Source organism: Ostrinia nubilalis, chromosome Z (assembly GCF_963855985.1).
Source record: "Ostrinia nubilalis chromosome Z, ilOstNubi1.1, whole genome shotgun sequence".
Taxonomy (NCBI): Eukaryota; Metazoa; Arthropoda; class Insecta; order Lepidoptera; family Crambidae; genus Ostrinia; species Ostrinia nubilalis.
The window spans coordinates 26,297,892-26,321,629 of NC_087119.1; the positions used below are offsets into that span (position 1 = coordinate 26,297,892).

General features: G+C 36.7%; 1 protein-coding gene across 1 annotated transcript in view; it reads left to right on the forward strand.

The window, feature by feature from the left end:
• The first annotated feature begins 4,472 nt into the window (after nt 1–4,472).
• The window catches only part of LOC135086462 (uncharacterized), a 136,437-nt gene continuing 117,171 nt past the window's right edge, over nt 4,473–23,738 (forward strand). Inside the window, exon 1 of the mRNA XM_063981187.1 lies at nt 4,473–4,575. Within this exon, the coding sequence (XP_063837257.1) occupies nt 4,528–4,575 (48 nt within the window). The 5' untranslated portion in view covers nt 4,473–4,527. The remainder of the gene's footprint in view (nt 4,576–23,738) is intronic.

The following is a 23,738-nucleotide window of genomic DNA, read 5'->3' on the forward strand; positions in this document are numbered from 1 at the left end:
TGTTCTGCAGTTATTTTGAATTGAAGTTGATGCTAACTTAACAGTAGTTGATAAGATTTTATAAAACTAAAGCTATTGTTTTCCTTCTTAGGCTTATAAGCTCTTTTAATAATAAGTAAGCTCTAAAAATTTAATTCTTTCTTAACAATAAACTAGAAATAATCGTAACAGTTTCGTAGAGTAACAACTATTTTTTGTCTATTTTTTGATAGCAATAAGGAACTTAATTAGTTGTAACTAATTAATAGTTTTTTAAGTTACGGGTATCTTTTTTAGTTCATAAATCGGGTTAATTTTTTTAGTGACAAGTCACCATGATATAAATTATTATACACTCAACATCAAATAAACCGTACCTTCCGCGACGCGAACTTTTAAAGATTTTCTTCTGACACAATCATGGTACCCCAACAATATTGGTGTTATTTGAAAGCCCAATAAATATCCTTAAAGAAAAATAAATTTCATTTCTAAATAAATGATTAACATATACCATAAATGTGACTTGAAAATAGACCTCACTTTGGGCTCACCTCTGGGATCAATTAGACCAATTTTTATGGTTATAAAACCAAATAAAGATCTCACGTGTCCTCTTTAACAGATGGATAGCGATTAATCCCAACTTAACAGTTTTATAGTCATAAAAAATGGCTATAGAGTAACTACCTATTTTTTGAAGAAGTGACTCTGGATCCTTGTAAAGACACATTTTTGGGGTAAAAACCTTTCCTTTAATGAAATGAAGTTTAGAACTAGGCTTTCAAATGTTACCAACGTTAGTGGGAAGTGGGGATGCATACGTTTGATAAGTGCTTGTCGCGGGAGGTGCGATTTATTTGATGCCGAGTGTAGTTGACCTAATTATAATTAATTAGTTTAAAATGTTTCCAAGTTCTGATTTCAACTGGCTGAGGAAAATTCGTGAAAGACTTTATAAGAGTTCATGAAGAAAAACAGGTCAAGCGCGAGTCGGAATCACTAAGTGGGGTTTCGCCGTTTAAATATTTAACACTACAGGGTGACTTTTGTATCAGTATCCATGAATATAATAATCTATGAAGCGAAAGACAAAACACGTATTTTTTATTTTTGTATCGTCCAGTACAAAAATGACAAAATAAAGCACCCAGAAACAGTCTGAAAAAACACTTAGGTACACCATTATTTTCTTGTGTATTTAAAGACTTATTCGGGGGTATTTAAAGATTTCAACATTATCCTACCTAACCTAACTACAAACTAACACAACAAATTATTAGTAACTAGGTATTTTAATAATTGCCCAAAGTGCATACCATTTTTCTCCAGACAGACTTGCACGCTTTTGTAGGATTATCTTTGAGTTTATTTAAAACTACAGTGTCATTTCGCGTCACGTGTAGGTACTTACCTACTTGCTCGCGGATCTCGCTTCGATTTGCCGCTAAAATCGTTCACCGGTTTGGCACTGTTGGGTTTAGTCCTTGGTTACGAAGTCTCTGAGCTCGGTTCAAAGTTTCAAACTCTCTCCACTTAAAATGTAGCACCGAACCATTTCATAACACTCGCGCTGCGAATACATCGTTACGTTGACCGCGCGACGGAACGATCGGCGCGCGCAGCGGTACCTACACGCGCCACGTAATGGGTTGCGCGGGCGACTGATTGATGCGCATGCGCCGCGCCGCGCGGCCATGCCGGCCGGTCGAGCGTTGCCACACGTTGCCAGCTCTCCGCTCAACCCGCTCTCCCGCAAAATGTTTACGCGTTAAGTGCGGTAACCACACTACGTTATTAATTGGTTAGGAAAAAAATAGTTGTTGTTAAAATTTGGCCTACCTATTTTTTACTGATACAAAATTCACCCTGTATAAATAAGCTAAGCATTTTAAGAACATTTTGATATTAAATGAATAGATTATTGTAATACTTAGTAAAATACATGATTTGATAAAAATAATCACTCATTTACTTTGTGAAATATCTGTAAGTACCTACGTCTTGGCAAGACGAAACATGTTGAGCATGATTATGTTTTCACTGACACCTGTAAAAGTACATATTGTGCTATGTTTCTGTGCAAATAAATATTATCTTATTTTTATCTTATAAGATTCAGTTCAAAATAAAAAATATTTTTCAGACACTTCGTAAAATTGAGCTACATTTTGGCATTGCTACATAATTAATGGGACATTTTAAGATAATAGAATTTGGGAATGGGTGTTTGAATTTTCCACGTGAGTGCTTTTCAATACACAGGATAATGAGGTCTTATGAAAGAAAAAGAAGAGACCGCTAGAATAGGGATTTCCTGAGTCAATAACAAGTTTGAATTAGTCTGTCGCTTAACTTGTCAAAAAATACTCGACACGTATTTTTTACTTTTTGAAACTAATGAAAATTGAAAGAGAAAGCGCGCCAAAGTATAAAAGAGGCGCGTGACGTGGAGTTCTTAAGAGTGTAGCACTTTGTGACGTCACGCGGAACTTCAACGCATCATAGCTTCGTAATTACTTAATTTTTAATAATCAACTTGAAAAAATCTAACTACCTAAGGCGGGACTCGAACTCACAACCGTAATTACTTGTTTGATAGACATAAAAAATATGCGTGGCCAATATTTTTTGATAGTGTAATTGACGGACTAAAAGATTTTTTAGAAAACTAGCCTACTCGTAAGTTCGTTTGTTTTGGTTGTCATGGGTATATGTTCTTATATTATGTATAATGATGATGAGTGTCTCAAGATACCTACATATCGTGAGATTGCTAGTGAAACATCATGAGAAAGGTTTTGGACAAAAATCTCTATTTATAAATCCTTTAAAAATGCTCACTGCAAATGGGTTGCAAAATTAACGCACCTAAGTACGCACCTGTAACGCCGGGTCTGCGGGTGTCTAATTCTATGGGCGATGGTAAGTAATCACCATCAGGTGATCCGTCTGCTCGTTTGCCTCCTGTCACATAAAAAAAAATTGTTTTAATCAAACATAGGTAATTAAATACAAAAAAATCTACAGACTCGGATGGTTTCTTAGCGATGGAGAGTACGGAACCCTAAATTTGCGAGCCCGAATCGCGCTTGGCCAGTTTTATTAATTTGTAAATGAGTTTCTTTTAACTCAGTCCCTCTTGGTGTTAAATGAAGATTACATCTAAGGTGGAGGTATTATAATATTAACAAGATATCTTACTTTATTATAAGGCTAAGAAAATAATTGTGTTCAAACCAAACTTTTCTTTAGGTATTGCAAGTAGGTACCTACCTACTAAGGATTTTGTTTAAATAATAATTAATTATTAGTGAGTTGTGTGTGTAACGGAATAGTGACGGTCATGGCAGCATCTAAATAAATATAACTCAAAGGTGACTGACTGACTGACATAGTGATCTATCAACGCACAGCCCAAACCACTGGACGCATCGGGCTGAAATTTGGCATGCAGGTAGATGTTATGACGTAGGCATCCGCTAAGAAAGTATTTTACGAAACTCCACCCCTAAAGGGGTAAAACGGGAACCACGCGTACGAAGTCGCGGGCGGCCGCTAGATAAGTAAATTGCCAATCTCTATAAGCGCGGGTAGTTAACGTTTTTCGTCTTACGAGAAATGTTAAGCCTGTCAGACTTGATTAGCCATCGACGATAAAGCACGGAATCAAACTTATTACAGTATTTATTTAAAGAATAATAACTTTTATTGATACGAGTAATTGCAAAAAATACATCAAAATAATGAGGTTCTATTGCTAGATCAATTTCTTCCAGATAACCTGAGGAGATGACAGTTATTTTAAATAAATAGTGAATAAAAGAAACATAAAAAGAAAGGTTACTATAATTAATACGAGACAACCTTCTAATTATGGCCATATTTAGTGCATTTTTTAAGAGTAACGCTTTTAATATAAAAAGTATAAGATTATAGACGATTTCATACACGAACCAAAGATTGCAAAGCCTCATAAGCAACTTTAAACTATCGCAAAAAGCAGCAACTTTTGAGCTTCGCCTCGACGTATTCCACTTAGAGCACCCGATCAAATAGCAACTGTACCACTTATTTTTCAAGCCAACAGTTTAGTTTTTAGAGGGACGCCCTACTCGAACAAACATTGGCACTTTAAACTTTCATATTGCAAACGGATCTCTCAATCGAAAAATTCATCATTTGAAAAGAACTATCCAACGATACCCTACTCGATGGGGTAAAAGATATAAAAAAAATCATCCCCACTTTAAATTTAGGGGAGCTACCCTAAAAAAATACAGAATAACAATCTACAGAACCCTAATATCGCCCAAAATATCGGTAGATGAAATATCGCCAAAAATATCGGTAGAAGCTCTAAGTGGAATAGGCCAGGCTATAAGGGGAGGTGCTCTAAGTGGAACACGTCCACTAAATTCGCAGCGGAAAATCTAGCAACTTATGAAAGCCTACATTATGTACTTATCCACAGACCTGCGCGTACGCACTACCGCAGTCTCCGCGCAGACGTCATCGGGATCGGACGCGCGCGAACCGCGAGTGACAATGAGTGCCGGCCGCAGGAAAATGTCCTTCCTCGCCTTCTCCACGCAGGTACGTGCTAGATTAAGCTTTGTTTTCGAGGAAATATGGACGAATATACAGTGAAGAGTTTTGAAATAGGATTTGTTGTAGCGTGTTATTTTAAGCTTTGAGTTCGAGAGAATATCGACGAGTTTACAGTGAAGTTTTTGGATAGGATAGTGAATTTATGAGGGTAGAGCCAAATCTGAAATAATTAGGATTAGTGCTAAAATAACTTATATAGGCGATTCGTATTAAGTTTTTCTCGTACAAAAAATATGCAATGCGAAAGTGGAAAGCTACATTTTGATTACATTTTAAACTCATTAATTTCAGTAATATTGACAGTTTAGTCGTACGCTCTCCGAATTCCAAACGGGAAACGGTTTTCAATAATGTTTATTAAAATTAATAGCATCGCAAAAGAACTTGCTATTAGACCTCTTAATTTGTTTCTTAATAATAATTTAGATGTATTGTGTAAACAATATTTTATTGGTACTATACTACCTATGTACAGTCAGCACGTAGTTTGTGACACCCAAGGTAGCCAAAAAGTTCGCAACACGTCTTTTTTACAATTGGAATAAGGTTGTGTTTATCAACTTTTTGGCCACTCTGGGTGTCACAACTAATAGATGCTGACTGTAGCTATAGGATCATGCTGTGCTAGGCTGTTAAGTAGTGCCTACTTAGCTAGTGTTTTAATCATGAAAACCGTTGGTTTTAAATTTTAATAAGCTTGCAATTGGCAAACATTAATTTAAAAAAAATATTTCAAATAATGCTACCTCGAACTTTTTTAAGGCATTATTTTATTAAAGGTAGGTAGGTACTTACCTACTCTCGATTGATTTTTGCATCAAGAAAAATGAGGTCATTGAACGATAACAGCAATAATTAGTCTGAACAATAATCCTACTAATATTATAAATGCGAAAGTTTGGATGTCAACATGTTTGTTACTCTTTCACGCAAGAACTACTGAACGGATTTTGATTAAACTTTACAGGAAAATTCTTTATAACCCAGAATAACATACAGGGTGGAATTTTGTAATGCCACCTGGAGGGAAAGTACTCTTAATACTTTAGATACAACATTTTACTGAAAGAATTAAAAGATTTTCGATTTTTTTTCCAAAATTCACTACCATACCATGCAATTTTCTGTAATATAATTAAAATAATTTAAGATTTCATGGTTTTCCTTTCATTTGATTTACCATGTTTGTTGTCTAACAAACTTTCATCCTTATACTTAACCCTAACGATCGATGTAATAAAAATACAGGATGTAATTTTTAACAGATTTTAGTTGGTTTATATTCCCGAGTGTGGCTAGCAAATTATTGGAAATCTTTGAATGCAGTTCTGTTTTTCTTAAAAAATAAAGGAATGTTTTCTTTGATAAAAAATATATAAACTACAATATCAAGAGTATTTTCCCTCCAGGTGGCAATACAAAATTCCACCCTGTAAGTATGGGTTATAATTTATGACGATCTGGGACAAACTAAATTTCAAGCGGGTGAAGCCGCGGGCAAAAGCTAGTTAACAATAAGGCTGAGTTGCACCACCTAACTTTAATCGTGAGTATAACGATAACCGGTGTATTTTGTATGAAATTTGACAGAAAACTTGATGTCAAGTGATATATTGAACACCAGCTATGCTCGCGACTGTGTACGCGTGGAACTCGTAATTTTCCAAAGTCAGCCAAATCGGTCCAGCCGTTCACGAGTTTTAGCGAGACTAACGCACAGCAATTCATTATTATACATTACAAAACTCGATTCATACTTATCTTACTCCCAGTTTCCTGTGGTAGGTACGTCTAAATAATGAAATTCGGCCAATCATCATCATCCTCATCATCATTTCAACCATAGGACGTCCACTGCTGAACATAGGCCTCCCCCAATGCTTTCCATGTTGATCGATTGGTAGCGGCCTGTGTCCAGCGCTTCCCTGCTATCTTTACGATGTCGTCGGTCCACCTTGTGGATGGACGTCCCATTGGACGAAATGGACGAAATTCGGCCAATAGAAATCCTCAATCTGTTCTTGAAACAAGACCTAGTTTTGAACCTTGTTTTGAAATACTTATACAACAGATATGTTAGTTTTATTTATTCCCGCGAGGGGTTAGTCTACACTCTTCGCGTCAAACACGCTTCAAGATGTCGGTCTCTTGGCAAATGTTTCTTACGAAAAATCTCTTGACACTCGATGCGCGTTTGAATTCAAAGTGTTACAGTATTTTCAAATATTTCACTTCACAATACTAAAACAATGCTAGATTTATTCAGTATAGAGTCCCCCGCACACTACATATTTTTATCGGAAAGTATGTACAACGTCGTACTGGTCGTACACACAAAGGTATCAGCCGATTATAAATTAGCAGCCTGATTAATTTTTGGATAAATCTGCGGGAATACTAAGGTTGGGTTGTACCATCTTACTTTAACTTTGACAAACGTCTGACAAAATCTGTCAAACCGTACAAAAAACACGGGTTATCATTATAGTTACGGTCAAAGTTAGGTGGTGCAACTCAGCCTAAAGCTCGAGCCAAAGCAACGCGTGCAGACCGCGTCGGATGGCGATCATTCCGAACTAAATGTTCATGTATTTTTATAACGCAGTAGATATCGAATGCGTTTGATATAAACTCACACTACGCCCTCTGATTACTATAATATAGTCGATCAGTATGTAGGTATACTTTCTGTTCAACTGCCCTCCATTATACAGGGTGGTATTTTGTAATGCCACCTGGAGGGAAAGTACTCTTAATACTGTAGATAGAAAATTTTACTCAAAGAAAACATTCCTTTATTAATTCAATTTAATTGAATGCCCCTACGTACAAAAAGGCGCCCACTGAAAATCAGTGTCTTGGTCAACGGGCCAAGACGTTACTGAGTGGGTGGCCTTTTTGACAACTTTATTATTATTTTTTCCTTTTTTCTTTCTCCTTTTTGATGTTTGTGTTCTAAAATGAATGTATCTATTTTCTACTATTGTTGTTGTCAAATAAAGATTTTCTTTCTTTCTTTCTTTCTTTCTTTATTTTTGAAAAGGAACAGAACTTCCTTCAAAAATTTCCGAAAATTCACCACCAAAGCATACAATTTTCTGTAAATAATTAAAATAATTTAAGATTTCATGGTCATTTCATTTAATGTATTAAGTTTATTAGAGAGATTTTATCCTTATACTTAACCCCAACGATCGATGCAATAAAAATACAGGATGTAATTTTTAACAGATTTTAGTTGGTTCGATTCCCGGTTGTTGCCAGCAAATTTTTATAAATCTTTAAATGCAGATCTGTTTCTTTTCAAAAATAAGGGAATGTTTTCTTTGAGTAAAATTTTCTATGTACAGTATTAAGAGCACTTTCCCTCCAGGTGGCATTTCAAAATTCCGCCCTGTATATTAAACTCTGTTTTCTTAACGCAACATTGAGGGTAAGTACAGAGGGAAACCTTCCATGGCAAACTTTTCTTTTTCTTATTTATTATGACCGACTTGTTTTATATGACGACTTCCTAAAGAATGGTGAAACCTTTCCGAAAAACGGAAATTAGCGGAAAATCCTTTTGTATAAAAAAATCTAAACCGCGTAAGATAGATGAAGGGGGTAAAACGGGATCCACGCGTACGAAGTCGCGGGCGGCCGCTAGTTATATTAAACACTCTTAGGCTGAGTTGCACCATCATACTTTAACTTTGACAAACGTCAAAAATCTGTCAAACTCCATATAAAAAGCACCGGTTATTGTTAAAGTTACGGTCAAAGTAAGTTGGTGCAACCCACCCTTACTTAGTAATTAAATTAACATGGTCCTTCGAAAATCTATAAGAGCGAAAATAGTTCTATAGTTTTGGTCTGGGTCTGGCTGACAATAATAAAGTGCTAGCTACATGGTGACTAAATATTACAAGCAACACAATATTAAGTACAATATTAAATTGATAAATACAACAGACAATGGGATTAAGGGATTAATTTGTAAAGTATTATATCATATTCCACAAACGTTGTGTGCTCGTCCTTTATAAAAATACATTTATGTTTTCCATTCCACTTAATTGATTTCCCCTGAAAACCATTTTATTAATTAATATCTTTCAAAGAACATTTCATTCGCAATATCAATCCATCCTTAGTGCATTTTTCCGGTGATGCGGATTTTAGCACGCGTTTGGATTTAATCCGCATGCGGGCTGTCCGCATTTCATCTAAACATAATAACTCAAAGGTGACTGACTGAGATAGTAATCTATCCACGCACAGCCACTGGACTGAAATTTGGCATGCAGGTAGATGTTATGACGTAGGCATCCGCTAAGAAAGGATTTTACGAAACTCCACCCCTAAGGGGGTAAAACGGGATCCACGCGTACGAAGTCGCGGGCGGCCGCTAGTACAATACAAAATCTTTGTCCTGCGTGCAACCAGCAGCGTGATTTTACACGCACGCGGACCACATCCGCACGCGTGTCAAAATCCTCATTGCGGTAAAAAGGCTAAGAGTAGGCGCACACCGTTGATTTTTAGTTGGCCGATAGTTGTGCCCGATTTTAAATTGTATGAAGAATCAGCCAAATCGAATCGGCGTAGTGTGCGCACTCCCATACATGCCCATACTGATCAACTGCCCGACTAAACTATCGGCCGACGAAAAATCAACGGTGTGCGCCTACTCTAAGTACTTAGATAAGATGATTCACATCATTCGTACGAGTGTTTCATAAAAAAGAAGTGGTTTGCTTATTCAGAGTTTGTGTTAGTCTATTTGGACACGTTATTCACCGACTTATCTATTTATAAGTCGTAATCTTTGTTGAGTAAACATTATGCATCAATTTCGTGTAATGCTAATGACGCTGCCATTATAACCTACTTAAACCTCTTTTTCTCATAAGTTTTTACTGACACTAAACAAATAATTATATCCTCGCATCTAGACATGCGATAGTGTGGCGGGTAGAGTGGCCAAGTATCTATATTTCAATGGGACATGTCCCGATTTCGATGGAGCGTGCTATGCTCGGAACCACAGGTGGAATTGTGTAAAGCAATCGTTATCATTTGACAGTTCATAACGTACTATTATTCTGTCAAACGCTTTGTTTAACTGACTTTATCGTACGTTATGAACTGTCAATTGATTACGATTGCTTTACAGTTCCACCTCTGATGAAGATGACTTTCTTAATCGAAGATCCAAACTTATAGAGAATGGGTTTATTTCGTACTACTTAAAGGTATAAATGTTTAATGCCCTTATTCACAAACGACGCTTTCATAAGTGAAGCAGCAAATTAAACGCACAGTCTTGAATAGAGCTCTGTGATTGGTTCGTGTGTCACCCTGTGCGTCCACGCGCACTGTGGGACTTAATAGTAATGTTTGTGAATACGGGCATACGCAAACACGGATACATTGCATAACCATTCATGATCAGGTGGTCATTATACAGGGTGGCCAGGCAGTTGACGTTCAAAGCTAAAATTTAGATTCTTCTACGGTTTTGCTTGGTTTAGGAGATAGAGCTAATTTTGTGATTTATCCTTATCCCTTATTTGTCTTTATCTTATGGTTGGTTTTAGCTATTTTCTCACTTTGGAAGCTTCTCTAGCGTAAGTAAGTAAAAACAAACTACAAGTGCTCGCCAAAGTGAGAAAAAAATTAAAAATCGTGATACCGGTGATAGTTAAGGATAAATCACAAAATTAATTATATCCCCTAAACTAAGCAAAATCGTAGAACATACATAAGGGTGATTTAGATACACCTTGATGTAAGGAATCTAAATTTTGGCTTTGAACGTCAACTCCCTGGCCACCCTGTATAAATTCCCCAGGTCCAAACTGAGCAGAGAATTGTACGAGTGGATATTGTAGGTACTCTAGTGGCAAACTAATGGATTAACATAGGTATCAGTTACCACCTACAATACAGCAGCACAGTCCATGACTCCGTACAAATATTTGCGATCAGATAACTTGACCCCGGCTGGATTCGCACTATTGACTGTAGATAGCTTGGATTCGCACTATTGACTATAGATAGTTTTGTTGACAGACCCGCGAACCACTGGCCATTAAACAGTATTGGATTAATCTGTTTTTTTACTCTCCGGCTGAAAATTCCGCAGTCAATGGTTTTTAGGCAAACGGGGCTATTTCCACCTCTCGTTCCCACCGCTGCAACTCCTGTGTAGCCTGGATCTACAGCTTGACCGCCAATAAAACCTAACCAGTGAAGGTCAAGCTTGTCCCGGGGGAAATTTAAACTGTCATTGACCAGAAATTAATTAGAAGAACATAGGAGGAGTTCGAAGTTAAGGTTCGGTAGTAGTAAGGTAATGGTTTTCAGACAGGCAACAATATTAATTTCAAGAGGGTGGGTACCCTATAGTAATTAAAATTTATTCACGAATAGAGTCGCTTCTCAAACTAAATTTTAAATAAACAACTTGAAAAAAACGAACTGCCTAAGGCGGAACCCACGACCTTCCGCTTGCCGGGCGAATGCTTTTCCAACTGAGCTACTTAGACACTGGATGATGAACTTGTAGAAATTTTCAAGTGTATGCTGTTATGGCCGCGTTTTATTTCATCAATGTTGGGTAGGTAGGTAGTACTGTTGAACTTTTGAAGAACAGTCGCTCGGCAAGCGGAAGGTCGTGGGTTTGAGTCCCGCCTTAGGCAGTTCGATTTTTTCAAGTTGTTTATTTAAAAGGCACCTATAGTAGTCTTGACGGGAAAACTTTTAGGCTTAAACATTGTTTCAGTCAGATTCGAATGGGCAAATTAAAATAATAATAATTAAAAGCGGACTAGGTGGACTGACGATCTGGTGAAGGTCGCGGGAGGTGCCTGGATGCGAACGGCGCAGGACCGGTCTTTGTGGAAATCCTTGGAGGAGGCCTTTGTCCAGCAGTGGACGTCTTTCGGCTGAAACGAACGAACGAGTTAAAAGCGGCCAGCCCGCGATTTCGTGCCCATCCCTTAGGGATGAAGTTTCGTAAAATCCGTTCTTAGAGGATGTCTACACCCTATAAGAACCAACCCGCCAAACAAGTTTGTAGCTATTATAGTTTCTAAGATTTTGTGATTAATCAGTGAGTGATATTTCGCGTTTATAATGTATACTTACATCGTTTTCTAAACGTTCGTTTGCTTGAACCCGTTAAACTCAGGAACTACCTTATCGAGGAAGATTTTAGGCTAAACATCACCCTAAAACCATTAGGGGCGGAGCGGCGAAAGTGTTACAAAATGGGAATCACTAAAACTGTTTTGAAGCGTGCGAAGTCGCGGACATAGCTAGTGAACCATAGTTTTATTCAGTTAATATTTTATGAATCCTCGATAATCGCGAACAATAAAGCTTCATGTAACATGATATTGCGAAACCGCTATGAATTTGTCTGTTTTTTTAGCCTTTAAATGGATTTCGGCGGCTTCTGTTTGAGTTTTATCCAGCAGTGATTTTTCGCCGAAATGTTTTTATGAATTTGATATGTTATTTCGAGGTTGATTGGAAAAAAAATTATCTGCCTAAGGTGGGAATCGAACCCACGACCTTTCGATTGCCAGGCGACTGTTCTTCCATCCCAACACTTGGCCGTAACAGCGTATTATTACACTTGAAAATTTCGACGGGTTCATCCTAAGTTCTTAACTCAGATGGAAGACCAGTCGCCCGGCAAGCGAAAGGTCTCGGGTTCGATTCCCTTCTTAGGCAATTTGATTTATTCAAGTTATTTTAAAAATATTAAGATCGAGATGCGACTCTTAAAGCCAGAAAAAAATTAATTACTATGTCTAACTTTCCCCAATGGACTTCAAAACGAAACAGGCATCAAAGCAGAATGGAATGCCGTCCTTTAAAATGCAAAATATTCTTCGATTTTATACCGACAAGCCGACATATGATCCTGTGTATTGTCTCGTCTCTCGTTTCGACGTTTAAAGGATTTGCCACACTGGATGTGTTCTGCGGTCTGCGGTCAGCGGTCAGGTCAAACTGAACGCAGCTCGCGTCATGTATGATCAAAATTATCAGTCTCTATACATTTTGTAGCACAGGACCAGTCGTTATGGAAATACTTGAGGAAGGCTGCACCGTTGACAGAATGCCTTATCACGAACGAACAAATATTTTGCCTAGACCCCTGAGCGATTGCCCTGACCAACAATGTTGTGACATGGGGCTACGTTCACTTTGACCTGAATCACTACTACATAATAACCACACACACAAACTTCTCACACAGCAAATTCGCGGGCACACGATATTTTCAGATCCTACTTGTAAAATAAAATAAGTCAATAGATAATAATATGCATTGTATTTCCTACCTGTATAACTTCTTAATGTAAATCATTGTATGGAACTTTTACTTAAAAGAAAACCCCAATCGAAACCCTTACACAATTTTGTAAACTATTTTGTATTTGACCGCAGATCGCATCCAGTGTGGCAAATCCTTTACATTTCAGTTCCAAACGCACTCAACGTCTCCCCGTTAGACGATTCAATAAATTTTGAAACATATTATGGGGATGGATAACATATTTTGCAATACCCGATTTATTCCAGTACCACAAAACAGAATGCATGCGACCCTTTTGGCCGATTGGTCTGAGCCTTTGATATGGTTCCTATTTTATTCGATCAATTTTTGTACTAAATTTGATTAGTTTACGAATATGGATGATGAAATAGCTATGAAATTGTATTGTAACAAACCTGAAAAAAAAATGGTTACGTACAGAATGGATCATAAAACGTATACTCGTAGCTTGACCAAACTTCTGGATGAAAATGAGAGGTCTTAGACTGAGTTGCGCCATTGCATCTTACTTTAACTTTGACAAACGTCAAAAGCAAAGGTCAAACTCCATACAAAAAGCACCGGTTAGTGTTATTGTTACGGTTAAAATAAGGTGGTGCAACTCAGCCTTAGACATGTTACCTACCTATTTGAACTCGGTGAGAAGTTACAAATTAAAACCCATTGATAGCACGTTACCTATGTCACTGAAAAATGATAACGTACAAAGCTACAGGTACAATTTTACAGACAGACACATCAACAGATTCATCCAACCGAGCGTACAATGGACAATACGACCGCGCTCTCAATTTCATCAATTAGGATTGTTTTTAATTACTCCGCTATCCGTTCAGCCAAATGACGTTCACTGCTGGCACAAAGGCCTCCCCCAAGGTTTTCCATAATGAACGGTCCTGCGCTGCCCGCATCCAGGCTCTCCCCGCGACCTTTATCAGAGCGTCGGTCCACCTAGTAGGAGGCCTGCGTCTACGTCTTCCAGCCCGTGGTTGCCACTCGAGAAATTTGCCCCAATGACCATCGTCTTTATAAGTGCCGCCTAAGGTTCAGCCAAACCAACGCTTGCAGCCCGCGTTCTCTATCTAATTGCTTTTTACGGGCTGCACGCGTTGGTTTGGCCGAAATTTTACATGCTGCATATTATTTTTTTTTTTTTTTAACTGACTATTAAACTGACACATTTCACAAAGGGCTACTTAATAACGGATAATTAAATTCGTCCGTCTATGTTTACAGTGGTCGTCCGACATGGTGACGCTAAAATGAAAGGTATTCATACGTTTTGTTTGGCAGGTTTTGACTGAATATTTTGATGCTTGATTTTAGCCATTCTAGCGTAATGTATTAATTTATTTCACAGTCTGTTGTCATTTTGTTATGAGGTACTTTATTGAATTTGCTGAAAAGGCATTTTTAAACTAGAATCATATTTTCAGGTTTTAGATTGTGAAGAGCATAGTCATTTGTAAATGTTCGGTTGATTTGAAGAGATCAGTGAAATTTCGTTACACATAAGTGCAATTTATTAATAGTGACTGAGTTTCTTGCGCTGCTTCTTCTCAGCACTGGTCCATTTATTGTCCCGAAGCAGTGGTAGGGTTAATACTGGGACGTGTAAATGTGCTTTTTAAAAGCCTATTTGCAAAATAAATGAGTTTTATAAGTTTTATTGCCCTCAAACAATATCTCCCAAATAATGTAGTTTGTAGATACCTACTGGACTTATTGATCCGACGGCAATTAAAATCTCTAGGCTCTATTTCTTGAGTTACCAATGTCATTGATATCTTTGAACTAATTAATCTAATTAAGGACTGTATTTTACGTTTAAATGACATTGAGTGAGTACAACAACAACTTAATAATATTCCCTATATACAATCAATACAACGTATTCTATATATAAATAACTCAAAGGTGACTGACTGACTGACTGACTGACTGACTGACTGAATGACTGACTGACTGACATAGTGATCTATCAACGCACAGCCCAAACCACTGGACAGATCGGGTTGAAATTTGGAATGCAGGTAGATGTTATGACGTAGGCATCCGCTAAGAAAGGATTTTATGAAACTCCATCCCTAAGGGGGTAAAACGGGATCCACGCGTACGAAGTCGCGGGCGGCCGCTAGTTATACATATTTAAAAGACTTATTTAAGTTTGTTTAACATCAGTAGGAATTGCATCTTCAAAGAACTACTTACCGGAAATTAGGAGGTGGCGACTTGGTCCCAGACCTTATACATAGATGCCTTCTTTTAGATATCCGGGACCGTAATAATATAATATGGGTATTCTTATTAATTACTGTGGTACTGATTATCGGTAGTGCTAAAAGGCTTTTCTTGGCAGTAATTAACCCTCTTAAAAGCTACTCTGGGGTTACAATATACAGGGTGTCCCAAAATTAGCATGTCACACTGTCACTGGAGGTAGTTGAGTCTTAGACTATCGAACAAGCTTAATATGTCCATAGAAAAATATTTATTCATTTCCATAGAAAAGTTTCATGAGTTTTGAAATTGACTCGTATTAGTTATTTTTAAAAATGGACTGAATATAATTGTTAGATGGGTCTTAAAAGCTCATTTACCTCTGGTGTCAGTGTGACGTGCAAATTTTGGGACAACCTGTATAAACAATATAATATACTTCACAGTATTGTATCAAAGACTTCTTCCAGATTGATTAATATAGGTTCACTTCTAAAGAACTACCGGAAATTAACTGCAACTTTCTTCCGGACTGCCAGGAATGTATTATTAAAATACCGGTATTCTTATTAATTACTGTGGCAAATACCGGAGACGGTAAAAGTAAAAGGCTTTTCTTGGTAGCAGGATGTTACTCTAACAAACACAAACTTAGTGTCGCAGCAATGGCTGTCTTAGAATAATGCCACACAAATTGAGTTTCTTTATAGCTTTTAATGAAAGTCTACCGGTGTCATTTACCATAAAATTATGCTAAACGGGGATGATAATAAAGAAAATAAAAGCTGTTTTTTTATATTAAAACTAGCTTTTGCCCGCGGCTTCACCCGCGTGAAATTTAGTTGGTCACAGATCGTCATTTTCATTATTCTGGGTTATAAAAAATAATACTGTAAAGTGTCATTAAAATCGGTTCAGTGATTTTTGCGTGAAACATCCAGACATCATTACAAACTTTCGCATTTATAATATTGGTAAGTACGAGTAGGATAATAATATTTGGGCAATAATTAGAAGTCGTTTCCTCATCAGCCAGACAGTTTTGACCGTTCCAACTCCTTGCCAGACAATCTTTTTAGGGTAGCTGCCGAAGCCACGATGTCCCAAACTTCATGATGCACCAACATTGAAACCTATATCATACACAGCCTTGAGCCTATATTGGGAGCATACGTTGACAAATTTTCAGCTTTTATAAAATGACGTAGGTCTGGCGTTCAGTTAACTGTTTCAACCAAGAGGCTTACATCTAGACTTTTAGCAGATCTTTTAATTAAATACTCAAAAGGAAAAAAGGAATTAAACTGATCAAAATCGATAGTGCCTATTGTAAGAACCAATTAGGTAACTACGAGTACCTAATTGGTTCTTACAATAGGCACTATCGATAAAGAGAAAAATCTGAAAACACTTAATCAATATTTACAGTGAGTTAAGGGGTTCACGTCATTTAAAGTCGTGCAAAGTGTGTTTGCTTAAATAAAAAAATCAGTATAGGCCTAGAAAGACAATATTTCCGATTCGATATAGTGAAAGAAAAGTAGGGCTAGAAAACAGCTCTACAGCTGGGACGAATGAGGAAACGGAAGTACGGAACCTCAGTTCGAAAGTCGTCCTCTTTTAATACGTTTTATTTCATTAGAAAAGCACTCAAAGTTTTGTTGCAAAAAAAAACTTCGCGCTATACAAGTTCGCTGCCGGCGCTTCGAATAACATTGCTAGGGTTGCCAAATGGCCGGGAAAGGCGGGATTGTCCCGGAATTTCCCGTCTTGTCCCGTGTCCAGTAATTATACCTTATAGTACCGCATTCCGAAAACCTACTAGTTTTGTGACAAAATAAACCAACAACGAATGACACGGCTGGCCTGTCTGTGAGTCCTTTTACTTACATATCTATCTAACAAAAGTACGTGTTACTACAGCAATAAATGCTGTTAAGTTTGAGAAAAACAATATTTTAGATCACATAAAATAAACCCAACAGAAACCAACGTATTAGAAAAGCACACATATAAAAAAAATATGGCTAACACCGTTGCTAGACTCGAGTCCAAAAACTAAAGCCTAGCATCGGTGTTACCAGATCTGTCGCCAACAGTATAAATAGCATATATTATAATAGCATAGTAGAGAATAAATAGCATTGTTCTTTTCAAACACAAAAAAGTACCCCTCGAAACAAAAAAATAAGATTTTTACTACAGGGTGTTAGGTAAATGGGTATATGAGCCGACACTAGCCCATGTTAACATGGGCATATAAATGGTATGGTGAAGTCAGAAATTTGATATCATCATTTTATTTTTTTAAATTTTCATACAAAATAAATTTTATAAAATCCGATTTGTATGAACATTAAAATAATTAAAATGAAGATATCGATTTTCTGACTTCACCATACCATTTATATGCCCATGTTAACATGGGCTAGTGTCGGCTCATATACCCATTTACCTAACACCCTGTATAACCACGACCCGACACCGTTGTGCGTGAATAGTCCGGGATTGGTAAGTGTCTATGTGGCAACCCTATTTTCATCAGATGCACGGCTTTATGACAATTCCTGTGCTAATTGATTGGCATTGATATCAAATTAATAAGGGGAACTTCGACTGATCCAATATACGATGTTCAAACGCTATAATTATAGGAATTCGCCGCTGCATGCGTCCTGTTAGAGTGGCTTGTTGAATATGATTTTACAAAGCAAGCACACACGGCGGGATGTGAACAACGCAATGCAATAATTAACGTTTGTAATCATTAACAATCTATTGATCTGTCTGTTGAAACATGTGTACAAGGTAAATTGCAGATTGTAGGCAGTTTTAAGTGCCTGAATTGAAATGATTACTATAGGTCCTGGTAGGTCCTGGGGGGTCGCCAAGTCTCTACAGGGGGGTCGCGAGAGGTCGTCAAAACGACCTTATTAAAATACAATTAATTATGAAAATACATACTTACTCGTAGATCTATCAGAAATCTAATTATGCAAATGCATAAATGTTGTATAGTATTCGGTCCCTACAACATCTTTGTAACATTAAAAATGCATGAAAAAAAAAGGGAAAGGTCGGGGGGTCGCAAAATATTTTTTCATATAATATATGCTATATTAATATTTTTTAGAGTTAGAGGCACTCTACGACTCACGGTTATTTTGTTATTCGGGATATTGCCCGGGCTGTATAAACTCTACAGCAAAAAAAAAACTAAAATAGTAAAAACTAGTCAAAAGTAAAAACTGGCACAATGAGTGTTTACGATTTTTTTTCCACAAGAACGGTCAGCTAATCTTCATAGATGATTAGAATAACAATAACAACAAATCAATACGGCTGTCATTGAAACAATAGCAAATTATTTGACATAAATCATCACAATTGGTTTCGGAAAACGCATTTTCATAATGTTTCTTGAACAGTCGGCTGCTCAGATTACACTGCAAAATAGCACATATTACAAGTACGCAAGATACAGTATTAGCTTGTTGTACACTTCTGTAGTGTTGAAAATGACCAAAGCGGCTGAATTTGATTGACCGTCATGTACGGTCAAATTGGTCAAAAACGGTCAAAAACGGCAAGAACAAGTCATAAACTGTCAAAAACAAGTCATAAACTGTCAAAAACGGTCATTTTCAATTTGATTTTAGTAATAGTTTAATACTTTTTTAAGTTTTTTTAACAAGTAACAAATATTAAAAATATTAAGATTCTTCGACTCGCCTTTATCCGAAACTATCCGAAACTTTTGAAACGGTTTCAGTTACGGTTACGGATATTTTTTATTTCGGATATCCGATAGTTTCGGCTACGGTTACGGATATCCATAACATCCCTGTGATACGTACTGATACTGAGAACTAGATTCACTATAAAGACAGCTATTTGTCAAGATGGTATTGCTTTGGCAACCAGAAATGCATACATCACTGCAAATACAGGGTGGAATTTTGTAATGCCACCTGGAGGGAAAGTGCCCTTAATACTGTAGATAGAAAATTTTACTCAAAGAAATTTTTCTTTATAATTCCTTTATTTTTGAAAAGAAAGGGAACTACATTCAAAGATTTTCGAAAAATTTTCGAAAATTTTCCACCATACCATACAATTTTCTGTTAATAATTACAATAATTTAAGATTTCATGGATTTCCTTTCATTTGATTTATCAAGTTTGTTTGAGAGATATCATCCTTATACTTAACCCTAACTATCGATGCAATAAAAATACAGGGTCTATTTCTATTCAAAAATAAATGAATGTTTTCTTTAAGTAAAATTTTCTATCTACAGTATTAAGAGTACTTTCCCTTCAGGTCGCATTACAAAATTCCACCCTGTATATAACATCTTACGTCGAATGGTCGACAAGTTTGTTTGCTGACGTTGTGAGGAACTTGCTTTCATGTTTCAATAATGTTCAAAGCTTTGACCACCCATGTATGCATGTCTAAACATGTCTTGGGTCGTCTTGAAATACGTAGTCTAGAGTAGCTGAAAAGGCTTGTAATGTAACTGCAATTATTTAATACTAGCTTTCCGCCCGCGGCTTCGCCCGCTTGGAATTTTGTCTGTCACAGAAAAACTTTATCGCGCGCGTCCCTGTTTCAAAAACCGGGATAAAAATCCTATGTCCTTTCCCGGGACTCAAACTATCTCTATGCCAAACATCAAAATCGTTTCAGTGGTTTAGGCGTGAAAGAGAGACAGACAGACAGCCAGAGTTACTTTCGCATTTATAATATTATTATAGATTTGTCGCAGAATATTAGATGTTTTCAAAAACTCATCAGAGATTTTTATCTGAAAAAATTGCTGCAATATATCTTTCATGTTACACGGATATAATATTATGATTAAAAAGCACAATTTAAAAGCTTCCGTTAATCCAGACCAAAGTCTTCTGCATTTCACGGTAACGGGTTTCATAATAAAAATACATTTTCAGTACAAAAGATAGTTAATCAAAGGTTTTCATGTAATATGTCACCGTAAAATTGTGAATTCCGTCAGATTATAATCTGACGTAGTTAAATTACAATCTAACCTAACCTAACCCACTGTTAGTTTACAATCTAACGCGTTATATTATAAACTGACAGAGTTCACAATTTCACGTTACTAAAGAAACTAGAAACTAGACAAGCTGTTCAGAATAAAAATTATTGTACCGTAAATGCAAAGTCGCAAAATAACTTCAAATCTAGTATAATAATGACATTTTGTCGATCTCTTAAAACGATAATTAGTGTAAGATGACATCTACAAACTTCACAGCCCTTGCTGCGCATGTGCTCTCACTCGCTCATCATCATCATCATCATCATCATGATCATCATCATCATCATTTCAGCCACTGAACGTCCACTGTTAAACATTATGCGGTTGGTAGCGCCCTGCCCCAAGCGCTTGCTACCTTTATGAGGTCGTCTGCCCACCTTGTGTGTTGTGTTGCGATCTACTAAATGACTTGTCTACACCGTATACCTACAGCAGATCAGCCTACACATTTTTGTGGAAAATAACATTTATTAAGTACCTACTTAAGATTAGTACTTTATCATAATGCACTGTCGTCTCAACATATATTTGCATTAAAATGACTAACTCGTATCACGTCTGATTCGAAGCCCGTCGAAATTACTTTATACTTGTCTTGAGATTAGCCATGACAAACAAATAATGTTTTTTAAGCAAGTACTTACCGAACAGTAATCTTATAAAGGCAGTAATTCCCCAAAATGAGAGACACTTAAGTAAATATTTACATGTCTATACACACCAGATTAAATTTAGCTTCGCGTGTAGGGTTCCGGAATAACTCAAAAGGTAAGAAGGAATCCTTAATTTGCACTCTGTTTTTCAGTAGTTCTTTAATACTTTTTACGCATGGAAATATCAAGTTGGAATTAATTTACATAATTTACCTACTAAATACTAATTGATAAGCTTCTAACTCTAACACAGAAATCAACATAATCAAAAATCAAGTCAAGTCGTCAACAAATACTTATCATGCATCGCAATTCGGCAAGGGAAGAGTGATAAGAAACGAACGTGTATTAAGTACTGCGACTACAATATACATTTTTGAATCCGCACAAATTATTTCAATAGATCAATATCAAAAATATGTACTCGGAAAACAACGTTATCAAAAAGCGTTCAGTATACAAACCCGCAATCCGCGAGCCCGACTCGAATTTGGCCGGGTTTTTACAACGGTATTTTTCAATCCTACCAATTTGAAATAGAGCAATATCAAATGTACTCGGAAAACAACTCCAATGGGTGGAGGCAACATAACCCTCAATGCGCGAGCCCACTGGGACGAAACACTGAATTAAAAAAATCTTTCGTTCTGGATTCGTCCCACTGAATTTTTTGTCTATTTTCATTTTTAAAAAACATGTTATTTTTCTAATCGAGAAAATAACTCTGTTTGTTAATTAGGTACATTTTTACTCTTGTACAACTGAATCAATTTTAATTTATAACTTTAGTTAGAAATAAATGTGGAAACCTTTGACTGATTAAGTAGGTTTACTATACAATCTATACTAATATGCAAAAGTAACTCTGTCTGTCTGTCTGTCTCTCTTTCACGCCTTAACCACTGAACCGATTTTGATGAAATTTGGCATAGAGATAGTTTGAGTCCCGGGAAAGGACATAGGATAGTTTTTATTCCGGTTTTTGAAACAGGGACGCGCGCGATAAATTTTTTCTGTGACAGTCAAAATTCCACGCGGGCGAAGCTGCGGGCGGAAAGCTAGTAATGTTATAAAACACAACCATTCCTTATTAAAGAAATATTGTAATCCTTGGCGAAACACCACCCCGCGTCGACGATCAAAAGCCCTCTATCGGGTGATAGAGGGTTTACAACGCCGGACTGAAACTCCGCATCCGCTAGATGGCACTGTGCTGACTTAGCCTGCGGTATCGTTTGCTTTTTTCCTGTCCTTAAAGTCTGGCCATTCTGCTCTCACCATTACTTCAGAGGGCCACATAAAGCCCATCTTCAACAATCATTAATTTTTGGAGGCTAGCACGAGTAGTAAATACTCGACTTTATGCTAGTCTAAGAATACAGGGTGGAATTTTGTAATGCCACCTGGAGGGAAAGTACTCTTAATACTGTAGATAGAAAATTTTACTCAAAGAAAACATTCCTTTATTTTTGAAAAGAAAGATAACTGCATTCAAAGATTTTCGAAATTTTTTGAAAATTCACTACCATATTATTACCATACAATTTTCTGCACATAATTAAAATAATTTACGATTTCATGGTTTTCCTTTGATTTAATTTATCAAGTTTGTTAAAGAGATTTTATCCTTATACTTAACCCCAACGATCGATGTAATAAAAATACAGGGTGTAATTTTTAACAGATTTTAGTTGGTTCGATTCCGGGGTGTGGCAAGCAAATTTTTGGAAATCTTTGAATGCAGTTCTATTTCTTTTCAAAAATAAAGGCATGTTTTCTTTGAGACAAAAATTATGTCTACAATATTAAGAGTAGTTTCCCTCCAGGTAGCATTACAAAATTCCACCCTGTATTGGACATCGTTCTATGATCATGTCGGTAACAAACATCATCATGGAAGCCTTTATAGTGCACTAGCTTTTTTCCGCGGCTCCACTCGCGTGAAATTAAGTTTGTCACAGATCGTCATAATTTAAATCTTTGTATATATCTTATTCTGGGTTACATCCAATAATACTGTAAAGTTTCATCAAAATTCGTTCAGTAGTTTTTGCGTGAAAGAATAACAAACATGTTGTCATCCAGACATCCATAAACTTTCGCATTTATAATATTTGTAAGATTACTAAGATTCGTAAGTAGGTATTATTATTATTAAATAGGCTTTCATTAACTTTGTGACATTTCATTCCAATTAAATCTGTTGTTTAATGGGAAAATTGAAAGTTTGTCAATATTTAAAACCTTATTTAAATTACTTTTGAATGCCGAAAATAAACGTTTAAAATAACGTTAGACTATATTTAAAAATGTAGGTAAGTGTAAATTGTTGTCTAATTAATAAATAAAATATAAATATCCTTGGACATTTTACACTGCGCTTCTAGTCCCAAACTAAGCAAAGCTTGTACTATGGGTACTAGACAACGGATATAAACATACTTAAATACTTTTTTTTGTAAATACATACTTATTATACATAGAAAACACCCAGTCCAATACAAACAAAATATGTTCATGCACACAAATGTTTGTACTGTGCGGGAATCGAACCCGCAACCTCCGGAATAGTAGTCCGTTTCGAACTCATTTCGAACCACTACACCACACGGCCGACTGAATTGTATTTTGGATGGATCGTACCCCAACTGCGAAACACCACCCCACGCCGGGTCGGCGATCAAAAGCCCCCTATCACTAACCACCCTTACAACGCCAGACTGAAACTCCGCATCCGCTAGATGGCACTGTGCTAACTTAGCCCGCGGTATCATTTGATTTTTTCCAAACCTCTATAACGTGCTCTGTAGTTATCTCGAGAACATTATCGGAGAACATTCTTCACGCCCAATTTTTGGAGGCTAGCACG